This window comes from Acromyrmex echinatior, chromosome 4, assembly GCF_024713525.1.
Source record: "Acromyrmex echinatior isolate Ae372 chromosome 4, ASM2471352v2, whole genome shotgun sequence".
NCBI classification, from domain to species: Eukaryota; Metazoa; Arthropoda; class Insecta; order Hymenoptera; family Formicidae; genus Acromyrmex; species Acromyrmex echinatior.
The window spans coordinates 3,093,222-3,112,501 of record NC_141855.1 but is presented as its reverse complement, the minus strand read 5'-3'; the positions used below and the strand labels follow the sequence as shown (position 1 = coordinate 3,112,501).

The following is a 19,280-nucleotide window of genomic DNA, read 5'->3' as shown; positions in this document are numbered from 1 at the left end:
GAAATTATATACTTTAAAATAGCAGATCCAATATAGCGACCTAATACGGTCTTATCTTGTTCTTCGCACATCCTTTAATACAGGAATAATCAATAACTAAGTGGCAAGTATTTTTCCATTTCGTTTTTTGTCCTATTAAAAAAAAATTTTTTAGATTTATTCTTTCTTAATTGTGACATTTCTCGCGTCTCACATGAGCTTAAATACAACGTATTAATTAATTTATTGGACCTAACCTGAATAAACTAGGACATTCTTGAATAAAAAGTAATACAAAAATAGAATATCAATACTTAAAAGTAGGACAAAAAGGAGATTTATTTTAGGTTATATTTTAAGTTAAATTGTAGTACAAAATAAGTGGTATATTTGAATTCAAAAGTAGAAGAAAAAAAGTATACATTTAAAGATCCTAAAAACGATAAAAGCATGTATTTAATATTAGCAAAAAAACGACTTTAATAAAAATACTTAATAATTTTTAAGTATTCTATCACAGAAACATGATTAGCTTATTTTATATTTCACTTGCGACAGGCTTAATAGCTTCCGATTCTCTCTCACTATTTCTCTCAAAATGAGTACTAAAAGAAATACACGTCTTTCTCTGGACACCTTAAAAAATATACATTTCCATGAAAAATCAAACGTCACTAGGAATCGTTTGACTATGAATTGGATTAATTTGATGTGTCCGATTTTTTTATCAGTTTTATATTGAAATAATAATTTGGTCACATTTGATGAAAAATAACAAAAGGTTATTCATCTTAAGGACTTGATTTGATCTATTGATTAACGGTGAAAATTGCATGTATTCTGACTTCTTACTATTTCAAGCCGATTAGAAAAGAATTGGAAATATTGTTGAAAATATAATCAAACTGTCAATCTATTCTGTAACTGTCAATCTATTATGTATGCGTCAAAAAATTGTATAAACCATATACATGTATAATTGCAGATTAACTTTATTTCATCGCAGATATGGATTCTTACCTTTCCACTCCACATAGTCGCATGGGTGGTCGAATAGGAAGTTCTGGAAGCTGTTGCAGTCCGGATCGACATGTGGCTCCCTGCAGAGGCACGTCGGTCGAAAGAAAGTGAAAGCCTGCAGGGTGCGTAGAGCTGCCTGACACTTTTTCACCGTCACTGTTGAGCATGCCACTGTAACAGCGAAATTATTATTAAAGCGATGCAACAATGTTTCAGCCGGCTGACAAATAGCACGTGTGTATTTAACACGCGATATCGTGCACAAATTGCCTTGACAGTATGACATATAAGCTACATGACTAATAGCGTACCAAATATAAGTTGTTCTATTATTTGATAGAACATGTAAAATGCTTTAACCATTTGTTATTGAGCTCATACGCTACACTTATGCTTCTAAATTGGTACATATATGATGACCTTAAACCGCGAATGTGCGAGCGTGAAAAATCGACCATGGGATAACATATTCTCGCGCGGATATCATTTTTTTTGTGAGAGCGATCCTGCAGATTGTATGATCCTGCATTGTAAAACGTGATGACGTGGGATCTTCATGGAACGATTAATTTCTCTATCGATATCCATTCTCGTTCATTCCTATTTCGACATTGATCTGACCATTTTTGTACCGATAACAATCAAAAATCATAGAAACGCTGAAATAATTTGTTAAGCTGTTGACATTTTCGAAGGTTATATTGAAATAGAATTAACAAATAACACACACGCGTATAAAAAACGAGTGAAATAAATAAAAAATTATATGATACGATTAAATGAATGATTCGTTAAAGATTTTTTCAAGAGAATAAAGAAACTGCTTTATATATTATATAACATAAATATAAAATATTATTTATTATTAAATCTAGACTATGTAAAATATAATTAGAGAGAATTTAGTGAGTAATTACAAATATAAAATATATAGACATCAAAAATTTATATTTATAACATTTTTATCAAATATATATGCTTTGCATTATTAATTATCTACATAAAAATATAAATTATTATGTGACAATTCTAAATTATTACGTATAGATAAACGTAATAATGCGTCAAAGGAGAATATAAATGTTATATTAAAACTTAGAATTATCGATTATTTTCTGCATATGTATTCAATATTAGATTCAATATTAGATTCAATGTAATTGTGAAATTCGGACGAAAGTAGCTACGCATCTCAATGCTGTAATAAATGAATTTATCAACAATATCATATAGCGTGATGTAGGAGCAACAATTATTTGCCACAGTACACATTTGTACATTAATCGCGCCACAACTAGACGGTGACATTAATGTATGCCATTATTACGCAGCGTTCGTGCGCGGTATGATGCACTTAATATATTATCATAGTCAGTCGACATTCTTAACTTCAAAAGGTATATTATACTTATTCTTAGAGATACAAAATTTTTATTTGCAGTTACAAAATTAAAGTCGCTTATATTTCAACTGGGTATGTATAAGTTATTATAAAATTTGAATATTACAGAACTGTTTACAAGGTTAACGTTTGATCATATTATGGAGAGAGAGAAAAACTCTGTTAAAATAAAATCTTGACTTTACATATCTGCAATTACAATCTTTTCAACAGAAAAGTTTGCGAAAGAAAATTCATTATCTAATTACAAAATCTCTTGTCATTTAATTTAATTTAAAAGTTAATATAATGTATTCGATTGAATTAATTAATGTGCTAACAATTCCTACATGTGTACTCTTTCCTAATTAATTATTCGCAACACTTGGTTATTCATAATTATTCATCTCTGCATATTCATTATTTTTCCGTATAAGATTTTTTAATCTTCAGCTTTACGTTAATATAGCAATGATACGTGTCACTTTTTTATAAATATTGAATGATGTTTTATGATGCACCATTTTTCTCGGCGCGATCGAAATAATTTCGATGTCCTAAATATTTTCTTTTAAAAACCGTTCCCAGCTTCATTTCAGATTCCAGTGCTCGCAGCTTAATTAGTACAATGTCGTTTCGAGAAAGAATGGAAGTGAGAGGAGCCTTAATTGCTATCCCGAGACATCGTAAGTTTCGTAATAACTGAGCCAGACTATAAGTAATGAATCCAGATGTCGGCGTTACCGTTGATACCAACATCGTCGTCGTCGTCGCGCCAAATGTCAGACAGAAAAATGACGGAGCAGCAGCGCGAAAGTTTCAATTACATTCTGATACTATCATCTGTCGCTTCCCTCTTCAATTCATTCCGTCGGTTCCCCAATGTTCAACTTTATCCCAATCCGTCCCGCCCTTGCACCTACGTCCCTTCATTAAATATCAAGCAAGGCACTTAAAAGAGAATATCTTTGATAGTTTGGAACTTGCAGACAAAAAAGTTTCTGCAAGGAGTTTCAGAGGCTAATATTGTGACAGGAGAATAATCTCTTACTGGATCAACTGTTTCAAATTTTCTTGAAAAGAATACTAATTTACATCGGTCTTCTGGTAAGATAGATTATGTGATTTCCAACACGATGACTAAATTGGAAGATCAGAAACTGACAAATTTATTAATTTACATTTTAAAAAGCAAATAGCATCTTTCAGCAAATTTCCAATATAGAAATCAAATCAGGAGAGCAAAAAATATTTGAAAAAAATATTTCACAAAATTTACGAATAATTAGTCAAATAAAATATAATAGAAGATACAATAAAAAATATTAAGCTTTTATTAATAATAAAATTAATAATATTCAATTCAAATGGCAATTTATGATAGAATTAAAGATATCTTGTAGGAAAAAAATTATTTACAACAATAATACAATCTTATTGCATAAGTAGGTAATAAAAGTTTTAAGCATTTTATTACTTGTGACAAAAAATATATGAAGTCTCAAACTAATTTTCTGTTTCAAACTTTCTATCTTTTCATTAATTAGCAAACCATTAGTAGTTTCAAATGACTATTTTGATTTAAATTTTGATAAACTTGATAATTACTTTTCGTTACATTGGTTTCTCTTGATAGTTTCTTGAACAAGTCAATCTATTATATACAATAATTATATTAAATCAAATATTGTGTTATGCGAACTTTCTGTGTCGAATCGCGAGTAATATAATTTTACGAAAATGCAAAATTGCGTTGTATTAACGGCAATAAGATTAGTAACACTTGAAAGATATGTCATTTCTGTATGCAGCTGCAAATAGAAGTTGTTTAGAATATTCTCTGTGATTTAGTGCATTTATTAAAATACTATATATATATGTATGTATATATATATATATATATATATATATATATATATAGAGTATTATATATATATATATATATTTATCAGTATTATATATATATATATATCATAAGTCTAACATAAATATTCTAATGGTCGGACATTTAATTTAATTTAATTTAATTTAATTTAGTTTATTGCAAAGCTATATAAAAAAGACATGTTAACAGAGTAATAGATACAAGATATGATACAATAGATTATAGTTAACATAAACATAATAGATAATAATAGCTTGCAAATGATTAAACATCAGCAAAATTACTGTTACAAAGCCTACCAGTAACAAAAGACAACAATGCAATAAGAGGTAAATCAATAGCAGAAATTATACACTCACTCACTCACACACACACACACACACACACACACACACACACACACACACACACACACATACACGCGCATACATCCTCAAACACACCAATTACATCAGTCTCGTTTAAATATATTGAGTGACGCGATAAAACGCGAGTCAGCGGAACAAAAGGAGGACAGAGAGGGAGAGATTTAAGAGCTAATCTTTATTAAAAGCAGTTTTTTTTATCAAAATAGTGCATTCTTTGTATTTTTTATATGCATAATAAAGATTATACTTTAAATAAAAGAAATTTTAAAAATCAACGATTATAAATTTGTAATTAATAAAATATTTACAAATACTTTCATATGCGTGTATGTACCAATTTTCGAACAACCTTTATCTTCCAAAATCCGGACATAACTTGTCCTAATATTCGATCGCGATATAATCAGTTTGCTGATATTATATAATTAGGAACATATTTAAAAAACACAAATTATAATAAAATTAGTTATTTTATTTAAGGAAATTAATAAACAATATTTTCCTTTCGAATATATACTTAATTTTTATTTATCTATAAGCTTGCAAAGATGTAGATAACATTGGAACAACTCTAAATTTAGCTGATATGAATGATAGGACATTGAAACTATTTTTGAAAAGCGTTTAAAAGCAATACAAAAATCACTTGCTCTTACAGTAAAATGATTAAAGATTATATAAATCAAATATTTCATATGATATATGTACTTCAGTTCATCGCATTAAATTTTATTTAACTAAATATTATATGACTCAAAACTTTTGATATGTACAATATACACATAATATATCAATGATCTATTTAAAATATTCGTTTTAAGATTTATATTTATGAATATTTAATAACTGTTTCTTAAATAAATGATTGGAGATTAAGACATGTTCAGTCACTGGGACATTTATTTTACAATATAAGAGTATAATTGAAATTTGTCAAAATGAAAATTACCGTAATATGACTATAAATAGCTGCTACGCAAATAGCAACAAGCAGAATAAAATATGACAGACGAGAGAACTTTTCCAACAAATAATATTAATCCATTATACGAGTAGAAAGAAAATAAATGGTAAGAGTAATTAATAATAAAAAATTTAAATATAAGCTACGGTACATATTTAAAGAATTTAATAATTAGAAAATATTAAGAAAATTATTTTAAATTGCAGAAAGATATCCCTATATTTTGTATTTATTGACAAATTATCGAAAACAAATTGATTGATGATTGAATTGTTATGGTGATTTTTAATATAACTGCAAGTATTTAATTTTTTTGTTATTTGATGCTATTCTTATAGATTGCCAGAGAGTTTTCAGGAAATATACATTCATTACGCGAAAGTGTGTTACGCATACGCGCACAAATGTAAACAAAAAAGCCAGGACGGAGCAAACAAACTATCAGCTACTAGGAAAGTCGGAAAACAGACTTTTCATTCCCGTGCAGCGAGCGCGAGGAAATATGTACGAGAGTACAGCTTTGAATTCGGCGCTCGACTATCACTTGCAGACGCGTAACTGCATCTGTTTTTGACGCATTTGTGTTTTCGAACAGCTGTAATAATTGCAACCAAAATTCATCGCAATATTACATTGTTCATAATATTTAATTTTAACTTACTTGCTAATTGAACAAAAGTTATATGTTTTACAAACGCTATTGTAAAATTTACTTTATCAATACAGCAATACATCCACTGTTTTCCATGCTTACATTGCAACAAATAATAGAAAATGAATAATATAATAAATATCGAATATACGTATAGTAAATAATATTAAAATAAAATAAAGTAAAGAAGCTAATCACATACACAAACATTTAAAAACATGAATTTTTATAGAATATTATTTTTTTTTTTCAGTGTTATTAATAGGATATTGTATAATATACATATCTTTTTCATAAAATTTTTACATTATTTATTTTCACAACATTTGAAAGATTTATCTATAAAATTATTTGCATACATTTTATAAACAATAATATTATCATATTATAGAATTTGCCTTTAATAAATCATTTAAGTCTTCTTAATGCACAATTAAATAAAAATATAAGCAAAAGGAACACGGAATAAGAGTTTTGAACTTGTCAGAACCATGTCAGAATATGGTTTCCGAGATTAAAATCTGTTACTCTCTATTCATATTGTTTGTACTTTTATTGAGTTTTAGGCTTAAAACTATCTATGTGGCAATAAATTATATACTTCTAATATTAATTTTGTTAAAAATTTTCACTTCAACGTCAACTTTATATTTTTTCCATAAGTACTATTTAATATTTTTTTGTAATAATTTTTAATTCCATTTATTGATTAATTTTTATACGCTCTTCTCGAACGGGACATGTACAACTCTGTTGTTTTCGCACGAAAGTTAAAACCTGAAGCAAAAATTTCTTGAAACGATGTTGAAAATAAATAAGGCCCGACTCGTCCCGCGACTGTGAAGTCCTACTCCGCTTTAATTATCGAGGGTGTGTATCCGGGAACATCCTGCGGTGATGAACGGCGCTGCGGCTCCATAAAAAGCGCGAGCGTTCCAGAATCGTTCTACCGTGAGCTATAATTCATGGATGGGAAAAAACAGTATCGGAAAAAAGTGTGCTGGAGAGGGAGAAAGAGAGCGGAAAAGTTGCAGTCTCCGCGCCGAAACTGACGACGCGTATTCTCTCTTCGCGGGTACGCGCTATCTTCCTCCCGCACTGACGCCATTGTACTCGAGGGTCGTGCATGCCGCTTTGGCATAACAACGTACATTGTACTTCCGAACAATGCTATCCTTCTGTCAGCCTGTACAGCCAACCCCTCTCTCACCCCGCATCGTCGTCACTTCCCCGCCTTATCGCGTAGCGGGCGCTCATCCCTTTTTTTTCAAGCCGAGCTTTTTGAAGGAATAAACGATGCCACGATCGACAGTTAAGGAGGGTGCGAACAGCTCGTGTCATTTCAAATAAGCACCATAAAATCGAAAAATTAATGAGCTAACATTAGAAATTATTTCTTTGTTTTTTTAAAACTGCTTTGACGATTACAATTTTCTTCGATGACTATTTCCTAAAAATATTTTTAATCATGATATTTTATTCCTTGTAAACTTAAAACAATTTGAAATTTTTAAAGAAGTGAAAGAGAAGAATCTTTCTCCTCCCCCCTCCCCCCACCACCTCCCTGTACAATGGAATAGTAAAATTATTTGGACGTAAAATAATAAATTAAGAAGAATGTACCGGAAAAAAATGGCTACTACTCTGACATTAGCGATGCTAAACGATGATGAGCAGCAGCTGCTCACTCAAAAACTCGCTCAACGACGCTGGATTTCAAAGTCCACTCAAACCATGCGGCTCTTTAACTCTCGTGAAAATACTGGGTCAAGAATTTTCCTCGATCCTACGGTAATGGCTGCTATATTGCTCTCTTCTCGCAAAAAGTTTCGTTAGGAAAATGACGTGGATTCAAAAATTTTTATAATCTTCCGCTAAAGCAAAAGCGTCTTATTTATAACTTCTCGTATAAAGTATCGTCAACAGTTATTTTGTTCACCTTTACTCAAAATGTCATTGAATATAATAAATATAGTAGATATAATCTATATATATTTTATTTTATAATAAATAAACAATGTATGCAACAAGAGAAAAGAACAAAAAATTAAATAGGACAAAGAGGAGTAAATAATGCAGGAGTATAAAATGCATAGAACACTATTAAAATCTTGCATTATTGAGTGAAAGAAACTCTCTCCGAGTACCGCCGTTCTTTTCATTTTAGAATTATTGTTTTAGGTTGAGAAAGTAAATGGAATTTGCGACAAAACAGAGGAGACGCACTTTACGCGGTGTTTCTAAATTGAAAATTTGTCTACAATTCTTTCCCCTATCAATTGTTTTCTTTCTTTTCTTTTATTTCTCGAAGGAAATTACGTTTTAAATTCTCTTTTCAGATCACGGAATTACAAGTGGTAGCTTATCAACTGCATTTTGTTATCAAAATTTATATACAATAATTGCTAGGAAAATTTATATATTTAAATTCAAGTAACTATATCTTTAAATTAATAAATATGTAGTAACTTTTTTATTGTTTCAAGTTAAATATATCATAGAAAGCAATACCTATCTATTATCTATTAGATATATAATTATAATAGATTACGCATTAATGCGTAAATTGAAGTCTGGTGTAAAGTTTTCATATATAATGTAGTTTACATTAAAAAAAAATTATTTATTGAATATTCTTTTGAATATTTATTAAGATATAATTTTTTTTCATTTATAAGTAAACATTTACTTATAGTAAATAAATATTTACTCAACAAAAAAATGATAGTTAAATCGGATTAATGATTCTTATAACAAATAAATATATGTTAACATTCAGTGAATGTTTTTACTTACAAATATTCAAAGAAATATTTAATAAGATATAATAAAAATATTTTTGTTAGTGTATATAAAGCGATGAATAAAAGATGTTATAGCCAAAGGCTAACTAACAATAACATAACAGTTAGTTATAATTTCTCACTCCACAATAACTGTAACTGTTACATACAATATGTGTTATATTACAGTTATATTATGAGTGGGAAATTATATAATAGTTATGTTATTGTTAGTTGATGTTTCCTGAGATATAAACACAAGGTTTAGAATGGATAGTTTTTGAGTTATGGTGTATCCAACTCTGTAAGTACAAGTTTTACACATTTCATATCATTCACTATTCAAAAATTATTTATTAATTTTATGTTCATGATATGAGTTTTATGTTCATGATATTTTTTGTTTACCGCAATATAAATTACATGGTATGATTATATGTAGAAATTAACACATTTCTTCTGATTTTTCATTTAATTAGGAGTCCTTTGTTCTGAATAATCATGAATAATTCTACAAAGCCAGCTTCTTATATTAAATTTTATAATACATTGCCTACAATAAATGGATTTTAATTTTTAGATTATTACAATAACTGTTTGTGTGTCCTTTTGATAAATATAGAAATATACAGATAAATAGTTGATTCATATTGGCAATTAATATTGATTTAAATTATGCAATATGCAAACATTTCTTTAATCAAGTTGCAAATTACATAATTAAATAAAGGTTATTAAAATTAATTAACAGTGCAATTTTGTAATTTCCTTTTTAACTTTGGAAGGTGTATACAAATTATGATATTTACTAATTTATAATGGCAACATATTATACTGGTCAATTGATAACAAGATATGATGTCGCAGGTTATTTACGTCTGTAATTCAGTTCTGCATGCATACAAATCAACGTGCATCGATTACACACGTTGAGTTTATGTTTCCCTACGAACAACGACCTGATTAAAAGTAAAATCGAGCTCGCGTTCCGATTCTCGTATTCTAACTATCGGTAGGTTATCATATGGATAAATACCAATAAACCAACAATCGTTTGATCATTGATAAAGCAAGCCTCGATCCTGGACCAAGAAAAAATATCTTTCGTATCTCTCAAGACTGACAAAAACATATTTTATGACAATTGATAAACATATTAAAAAAGTGTAAAAACATCTAAAATTATAATAAATTTGCACAAAATTTTGCTAATTTTGTGCAAATTTTTTAGAAATATAGCTATTAAAAGTTTTCATAATATGGACAAATGATCTATTCTATTGCTTGGTTGTTTCTTTTTTTCAATTCACATAAAATACACCAAATATGTGTGTGCTTAATTTATTAGTGACATTATATATTTTAATTTGATCTTTCGTATCTAGTCCGTATTTTATATTTGTTTTGCACGTACATCGTGAATTACAAATGTCACGAGTTTACAGATATACAGCAATGAGTAGTGGTAATCTGATTTTACGGGTGCGTTTAATTGAATAAAACATATAACAAAGAAAATAAATAAAATAAAAAAGATTATTGAGAAAATTTTACAAGATTCCACATTTAAAAAACAATAATGAATATATTAATGAAAACATTGCTGCTATATGTGATAAAATATATTAATAAAATAAACTACATTGATAAGTAAGATGAAAGCCACAGTCTAATTTCAAAATATTTAATCTTCTGATGCGTATAATTGCAGCGATAAATTTCAATAAGATTATCGTATCTTAACATATTTTGGAAGATAATTAAGGAAAATAATTAAAGAAGAATTTACTGATTACGTATAAATCGGATATATAAATCGTGTACTTGAACAACAATATTTTATATTATTATTCAATGTAAGCAACATTTAGTAATAAAACTTTGAAATAAATGAGAAATGAATAATATAGACAAAAATTTTATTTTATTTTGTGCATGCCTCCAATAATATTTTAAGAAATCAGATACAACTAATATTAATTTTTGATTGCTAATAGTAATGTAATCATGTAATTCTATTCCGAATTTTTATATTTTTACAAAAAAAGATTTATTATAGAATAGTACAATTTACATTGTGTGTACAGTATTTTCAATTATTATAACGATTAAAAATGTCTGTCAAGTAAAAATTATGTATTATTTTATGTTCAAATGCGATACATTTTTTCGTTTTATAACTATTTGCACATAAAAAGATTTTATTGTCTTGTTATATCAAATTGTGTTAATACCTAGACAAAGATTGTAAAATATTTATGGAGCGCGTGCAAATATAAGCAGAACTAGAGGTATGAAATAGAATAGAACATTATTTATAAAGTTATGGACGGTGAAATGTTAATAATTAAAGAGAGATATTTATTAATCATTCGCTGTTTTTGTCAATTACTAACTCAAGCATTGAGAAAATGAATAATTCATATGTAAATGCAAACAATTACATATGAATTTTAAAACCTAATAAATTCATAAAACTACATGGTCGACACTACCGAGTTTCTAACAATCGATTATCTACTTAATTAAAAAAAAAATAGCTTCTATTATTTTTAACAAAGCAATTCTGAAAACATTTTTCCATAATGTAATCTTTCTCGATATTCTCAGCGGATGCAAGGCAATGTCAGTGGTTTTATTTATGATTCGGCGCTTATGCAGGCCGCCATATTGCCTCTGCGGTCTGAAATATCACCGCTGCCTTGAATATATTCTGCAATAACTACTCGCCGGCTCATAGTAACGATGCAACAAGCGTTCTTTCTGTTTCGTTTGTAAATAAGTGAAAGGCAAATATTAAGCAACGCCGTGCATGACGTTACTTTTATATTTTATTAATACAATCATGGTTAATAGTCTAGTGAAAAAGGATTTGCACAGATTCGATACTGGACTTTTTGAAGGAACAGACTTTTTAGAACAGAAGCTTCATAAAGATTGTCAAAGAAATGTAAAGAAACACATATGGCACATTTGGAGCAAATGATTTCCATACGAAAGTTTGAATGAAAAACTTTGTATACTATAAGATTTTTATCACATTTAAAAATTTAATACACATAATTAAAAAATAAATATTTTTTCTTCAATTAAATTTATGTATTAGTTTCATTTATTGCTAAAATAAGTAAAGAAATAAGTAAAGATACAAATAATAAGGTTTCTAATCAAATCGTTAAAAAAAAATTAATTTTAGAAGCTAATTTTATCAAAAACTTTTTTTCTAAAGAGCTATCATGTTATTTTTTGAATTTTAACTTAAATATTAATTGTTCTAATTATGTGATATTTTGAATTAAGTGAACTAAATCTTATAAATTTTTTTTGTAATAATTGAATTAAAATTAAAAATAAAATTTTTAAGTTTAAAACAGCTAACTTTATACAATGAATCAAAATATAGAAATGCATGGATTTTTCTTGCATTTTGAATAGAGGAAAAAGATGACTGTACGTTTAAAAAATCAGTTTATATGCAAATCTAGAAAATATTTGCAATTTTAGTTTGTCCTATCATAGTCGGCATTCTTCCGTATTACAGATTTCTTAAATTCAAATTTATAATATAGAAAAACTTTTTAGAAGAATTTATATCTTATTCATGTCAGACTGAGGAAACTATTTATACCTTGAGAAATATTTTATTTCTCCTTCAAGTCAAATCGAGAAAATTGTGTCTCGTTACTTTTACGATGAAACGAGTGGTATTTGTAGTCAAGTACACATCACCATAACCAAAAGATTTAAATAAAGAGATAGCATTTTACATTATACATGTATGCAGTTCTTGTATATAATAATAATCTAAAATAAATAAAAATCAAACTTGTTTTGATTACTTTGTTATTTTTAACATTTTTGTTGCAAAAGTAATATATAGAAAAGAGTATATTTTACATAATATTCAAACAAACTTCTCTCTTTAATAAACAATTACAAATGATAAATATCATAATGAATATAATTCAGAAAATTCTCAATTTCCCAAATTCTCAATATCGTTTCGTTATGAATTATTATTATTTCGTTATTATATTAATGTTGCTGATATATTTAAATTATAATTTTACGTTAACGTATATATACATATTTTCAGCGCAAATCATATTTATTATCGCAATCTGTCGACTTTACGCAAAAATTTTTAGACTTTCAAATAAACTTTTCACAAATACCTAGCGTCAGCGTTTTTCTGCGGATCTTTCATCCGTTCGCGAAATGGCAAAATTTCATGGTAAAATGCGATTGGCCGCGCGGTCGAACCGCAAATCGGCGACAGTGACTCCGGCGTTGGCGTTCATGTTGTGCGTCTTGCTGCACTTGCAACGACGATGCGGTTCAAGAAGAGCGATACAACCTCCACTTTGGAGTCAGACCGAAATCTCCTGAGTGGTCCAAACGCGCCTTTGGACCTGCTCCTGGTTGTGCGCTTGACAGCCCGCGGCGGCTAACCAGCTGCCTTGGCAGAATCGGTCGAATAGATGGTAGGTCCCGGGATTTCCAGCTCTGTGGAAGCGTCAATGTGTACACGTTCTACTGGCAAAGCTCCTTTTGCACACCCTCACTCCCTTGTGAGTCGAAATGTCGTCCATTCCCCGGAGTTCCTTTTGGATTTATTCGTGTGACATTACGAAAGATTTTTCTGGACTATTATAAAATACTATAAGTTTTTTTCACTCGGCTGCGAGATGCATGCTATTTATCAACGGAATCTGAGTTATAAAGTTGTCAAATAAAAATTTGAATTATATAAATTAGACATTTTCGTACTTTATAAAAATAAGAATCTTACTAACTCATGTATTAATAAATGAATTATAATAAAATATAAATTCATCATTTTCCATAGTTTCACTTAGCCTCATATAAGCCAGTTCAATTCTATTAGTTAATTAATCATTATTAAAAATTAAACGAATATTTTATGAGATGTATGTAACATATTAAAAATTAATAATTTTAAGAACAATATTTTAACAATTCTTTGTCATTATTTTATTAGATACACGTATAGGTCTATTTATAACTAATGTATAGATATATAAGTAACTTATAAAATTATAAAGAAGGTTCAGCAAGTCAAAAATTTCTAAAAATGTAAAGCTGAAATGTTGCACTATAGAAAAATGTATACGTTTTTTAAGGACAGTGATATATGTTGTCACGATTATCGGCGATATTGCTACATCGTCTTTGAGTCCCGTTTGTATCGTAAATAAGTTAGCAGGACTTTGTTACACAAGTCGTAAACAACTTCCGTGAAACACATCCGCGAACTCTCTAGTTCCACTTAGAATTTAAAACTTTCAAAGTGCATCCCGTAGGATTAGTGCAGACAGGTGATTGCGAATGTGTTACATGCACCATCATTGCAATCTGTTTATCATGCTAGGCAAAACATGCCGCACTGATCGAAAAAGTGCATTGCCTGTTATTTTAAAGCAGTTTTTAGGTCACGTCAGTTCTTTTTTTACATATTCACGGAACCTATGTATGGTCTTTTTTGAATTTTCATTGGCTATTAGGAAACATAATAAAACAGATTTTTATAAACTGAATTTTTAAATGATACTGCCAATGTTTCATGAACGAGCTCAATATATGACTTACAAACTATGTATTGTTCAACGAATATTAATAAAGAATAAAAATCATAACACTGTGCTTGTATTGAGTGATATTATATTTGTCGAGATATATTATATATTGTTGCTGCAGTTTTAATTGATTAACTATTATTTTATATTATCTCTATATATATATATATATGTATATATATATTCAAATTACATTATAGAAAGTGATAATTTAGACGATTAAAGAATTGTTTCAGAGGTACACATAGAGATAATATAAAATAATAGTTAATCAATTAAAACTGCAGCAACAATATATAATATATCTCGACAAATATAATATATATATATATATATATATATATATATATACATATATGTATATAATTATTTTAGAAAAAATATATAATTATTTTATCTAAATTTTAAGTAACTCTCCTTTTATCTAAATTATGTAAAAGGAGAATAACTTAAAAATTACTTCTGCAACAAATAAATTAAAATCCAAATTAAAACTGAGTAAAAAAATAACTTATAATAATTAATTTAAAAAATAATTGCTATATGAACGCATGCAGTGTGCATGCGTTCATGCAAAATAATCGTACAATTCATGAAAAATAATTCATGAAAAATAATCATACAATTACGAAAATATAATTTTTGTAAGCATTGAATTTTGAACCCATTATTTAATTAGATATAAAACAATCATGTATTATCTAAAATAAAAATTTTAAAGTATTATTTAAATTTTATACAAATCTATTTTTGCTAAGATCTTTAGAGAATATACATAATTATTTTAGAATTATATATTTTATAAAAAAATGTATAATTATTTTAGATAATACATAATTATCTTATATCTATAATTAAATAATGGGTTCAAAATTCAATGCTTACAAAAATTATATTTTCATAATTGTATGATTATTTTTCAGCAAAGTACATGCGTTCATAGAGCAATTATTTTCTTAGTAAAAATAAATTTATATAAAATTTTAAAGTATTATTTAAATTTTATACACATTTATTTTTTCTAAGATCTTTAGAGAATATATATAATTATTTTAGAAAAAATATATAATTATTTTATCTAAATTTTAAATAACTCTCCTTTTATCTAAATTATGTAAAACCAGAATTACTTAAAAATTTCATCTGTAACAAATAAATTAAAATCCAAATTAAAACTGAGTAAAAAAATAACTAATAATCATTACTTTAAAAAATAATTGCTATATGATCGCATGCAGTTTGCTGAAAAACAATCATACAATTTTGAAAATATAATTTTTGTAAGCATTGAATTTTGAATCCATTATTTAATTAGATATATAAAACAATTATATATTATCTAAAATAATTATACATTTTTTTATAAAATATATAATTCTAAAATAATTTTAAAATATATAATTCTAAAATAATTATATATATTCTTTAAAGATCTTAGTAAAAATAAATTTGTTTAAAATTTCAAAATATTTAAATTTTGTACAAATTTATTTTTGCTAAAATTTTCTTTAGAGAATATATATAATTATTTTAGAAAAAATATAGTACTTTATCTCTAAATTTTTAATAACTCTCCTTTTATCTAAAATCTAAATTATATAAAAAGAGAGTTACTTAAAAATTACTTAAAAATTTTATACAAATTTATTTTCGCTAAGATCTTCTTTAAAAAATATATATACAATAATTATTTTAGAGAATATATAATTACCTTAGAGAATGTATAATTATTTTATATATATAGAAATACTTTATATAATTATTTTATAGAACATAGAATTATTCAAATCATTTTATTTAACAATGATTTAAAAATAATCATTTTTAAATTATTGTCAAATAAAATGATTTAAAAACTAGCGAAAAAAGGTTAATATTACACAAATAAAAAATAATATTTACCGCCAGGTTGCTCCATCAGTGCCCGATGTCTCTCCCAAACCCCCACCTCCTCTCAGAATATGCACAGGACACTCGCACAGGACACTCGCGTAAAACACTCGCGAATACACTGTAATCGCGCGCGGACTATAACTTGAGTCCAATAACTAGAACGGCATTCGCGAAACGCACGACGCGATGAACCGGTTGCGGTTCGTTCATTTTCAAATAAATCGGCGACGTTAGCTTCCCCGTTGGATTTTTACACGAAGAGAATGATTTTACTCAATATCTAAAAATTTATCTAGATATATACATTCAGACATATCCGAAAATTTTTAGATATTTGAGAAAAATCATTCTTTTCATGTAAAATATCCTCTGGGTACTGACCCCCCTCACCACGTCAAGGTGTACCCGTGAAAGGGAAGATAATCTGAAAAATGTAATAAATAGCTATATTACTATGCTATTATTGCAATGGGTTAACTTTTAGAAACGTTTATATCACGTCAAAGCAGATAAAAGGGCTGAATCTTTTATTTATTCATAGATAATGTCTATAAGATATGATTAAGATAAGATAGAATCTACAAAATAGGCTAGAGATTAATAAAAGGAAGAAATGTTTCTTTTATTAATTGTTCCAAAGTTATGGTTAATTTTTTAACTAATCGTAACGAAAGATGCACAAAAACAAAAATTAATTAAATTATTAAACTGTATTAATTGTATTGAAAGCAGGAATTGCGACTTTTTTGCATGAGAGTATTCATATCAACGTTGCTTTTCTATGACTCGTGTGATACCGTTCGTACAAACAAGTAGCCGTGTCGCATGTCGCTCCTCTTCACATTTCTTTTTGAAACATAATAATCGCAAAAAGTGCTATAATACAAAATGTTGTATTTTATGAATATTCACATAATGCTATTACTAGTATGAATAATTATTCATAAAGTATAATACAACGTTTCGTATTGTATTAGACATTCTTCGCGAAAGATTTCAAAAAGTAAAAAAAGCCGCGACACGGCTGCGTTGTTTGTACAGCGAGCTTCGGTAAGGGAATAATAACTGCGCGATAACTAGGCGTAAACATGATGCGCCGTTCCGTGCCACCTCGTACCATCCCCAACCGAAGGTCACGCGCCAACCGTCTAACTGTCGAAGTACTAACGTTAACGTCTATTACAAAATCAGTAAAATAATCTATTCACAATAATCTATTACGTTTTAATATTCTTCGATGAATATTACACGATGCTTTATTGTACGATTTTATTTCGTTACGCACACAACTCATCTATATTTTAGGCCGGTATTCATAGTCAGGGCTTATATTCAAGACTGTCTTAAGTATAATTTTAAGAAGTCACGAATCAGAGATCCGTATTAACATCGTAAGACATTACTTAAGACAGTCTTGAAATAAGAACGGACTATGAATATACCGCCCTTAAATATCTAATTAATATATCTGTAAATGTGTAATATATGATATTTCTATTTATATCCATTATTATATTTAGTCCAAATTGTTTCATAATTCAAAAAATGTTTGCGTTTATCTTTACTTAAAGAATGTATATTATTAATCTTATTATTAATCTTTATTTGAACGTAAATCGTCAAAGAGAGTAATAAAGATTGAGATAACTCTGAAAGATTGAGATAACTCTGAGTACACACCTTAGTTTTGAGCAATATTACTATTTGATCCTGATGTAATTAATTATCAGTTCGCGTTCGTGAATCTCTAATTTTCGTAGATTAATGCGCGAGCGCCTCACGCCACACGTCCATCTTGCTGCGAAGTCGTCGAACGAATGCCAAAGTGATGACGATCGACCACCGCACCTTGCCCCCCTACGCCTTCGCTCCGCGTCCCACCGCTTTTCGTCGCCAGTGACCCCCTTCCCCTACCGAGCTTTTCGCCAGATGTTTTTAGATTACACCCAACTATCGCGTATTCAAACGACGAAAAATATTCAACGATTTATTCAACGATCTATATAATTATATTTTTCATATTTTACATGATTTTGACAAACGGATATCGCCGTACATTTCGCGTTTTGCTTTGTGGCATCTCGGGCACAATCCTATATTACTTGCATGGTTCTCTTAAACGAATTAGTAATTATTCGTGTGAGATATTTTTGATATTTTCAATAATTCTCAATTTTCATAATTCTTTTTAATGATCCATTCTTCAATAAAGAAATTGATAAAATATTCTATATATGTTCTTTATATAAAGATAAATGCTAATTTTCCTAATATCGTGAAACAATTTGTGCCGAATACAGCTTTAGCTAAGAGTACTAAAACATCTTGTTAATCATTATTTAATTTTTCAGTTAATAAATTAATTTAAGACACTACTGTAACGCCGAGCATGGCTCGATAAAATAACATACGAATTATTTAAAATAAAAAATAGAAAATAAGGTTCAGAAACTTATTTAAAATATAAAATCGTAGGAATATGTGCAAAAACAGGTGCAAAAAGCTTGTTTAAAATAAAAGATATAAAATATTATAGTTTCCGGAAACTTATATAAAATATTAAATAAGAAATAAGTCAGAAATGTAGTTATTTAAAATAATGAATTAATACTAAATAACGCTTTAAATTTTTTTATTTAAATTACATACATTAATTTTCGTCGCTTTTGCAAGTAAATGAAAATTATTAAACGGTTCTTACGTACATTTTGACATCTTTAGAAAGTATTTGTAAAGTTAGATATTTATAACAAATTGT

General features: G+C 28.0%; 1 protein-coding gene across 2 annotated transcripts in view; it reads right to left on the bottom strand.

Moving 5' to 3' along the window:
• Positions 1-19,280, bottom strand: part of Gfrl (Glial cell line-derived neurotrophic family receptor-like) — a 354,141-nt gene that overhangs the window by 162,290 nt on the left and 172,571 nt on the right. For both annotated transcript variants that reach the window (XM_087405786.1, XM_087405787.1), the window contains exon 3: positions 1,000-1,170. In XM_087405786.1, the coding sequence (XP_087261912.1) occupies positions 1,000-1,170 (171 nt within the window). The remainder of the gene's footprint in view (positions 1-999; positions 1,171-19,280) is intronic.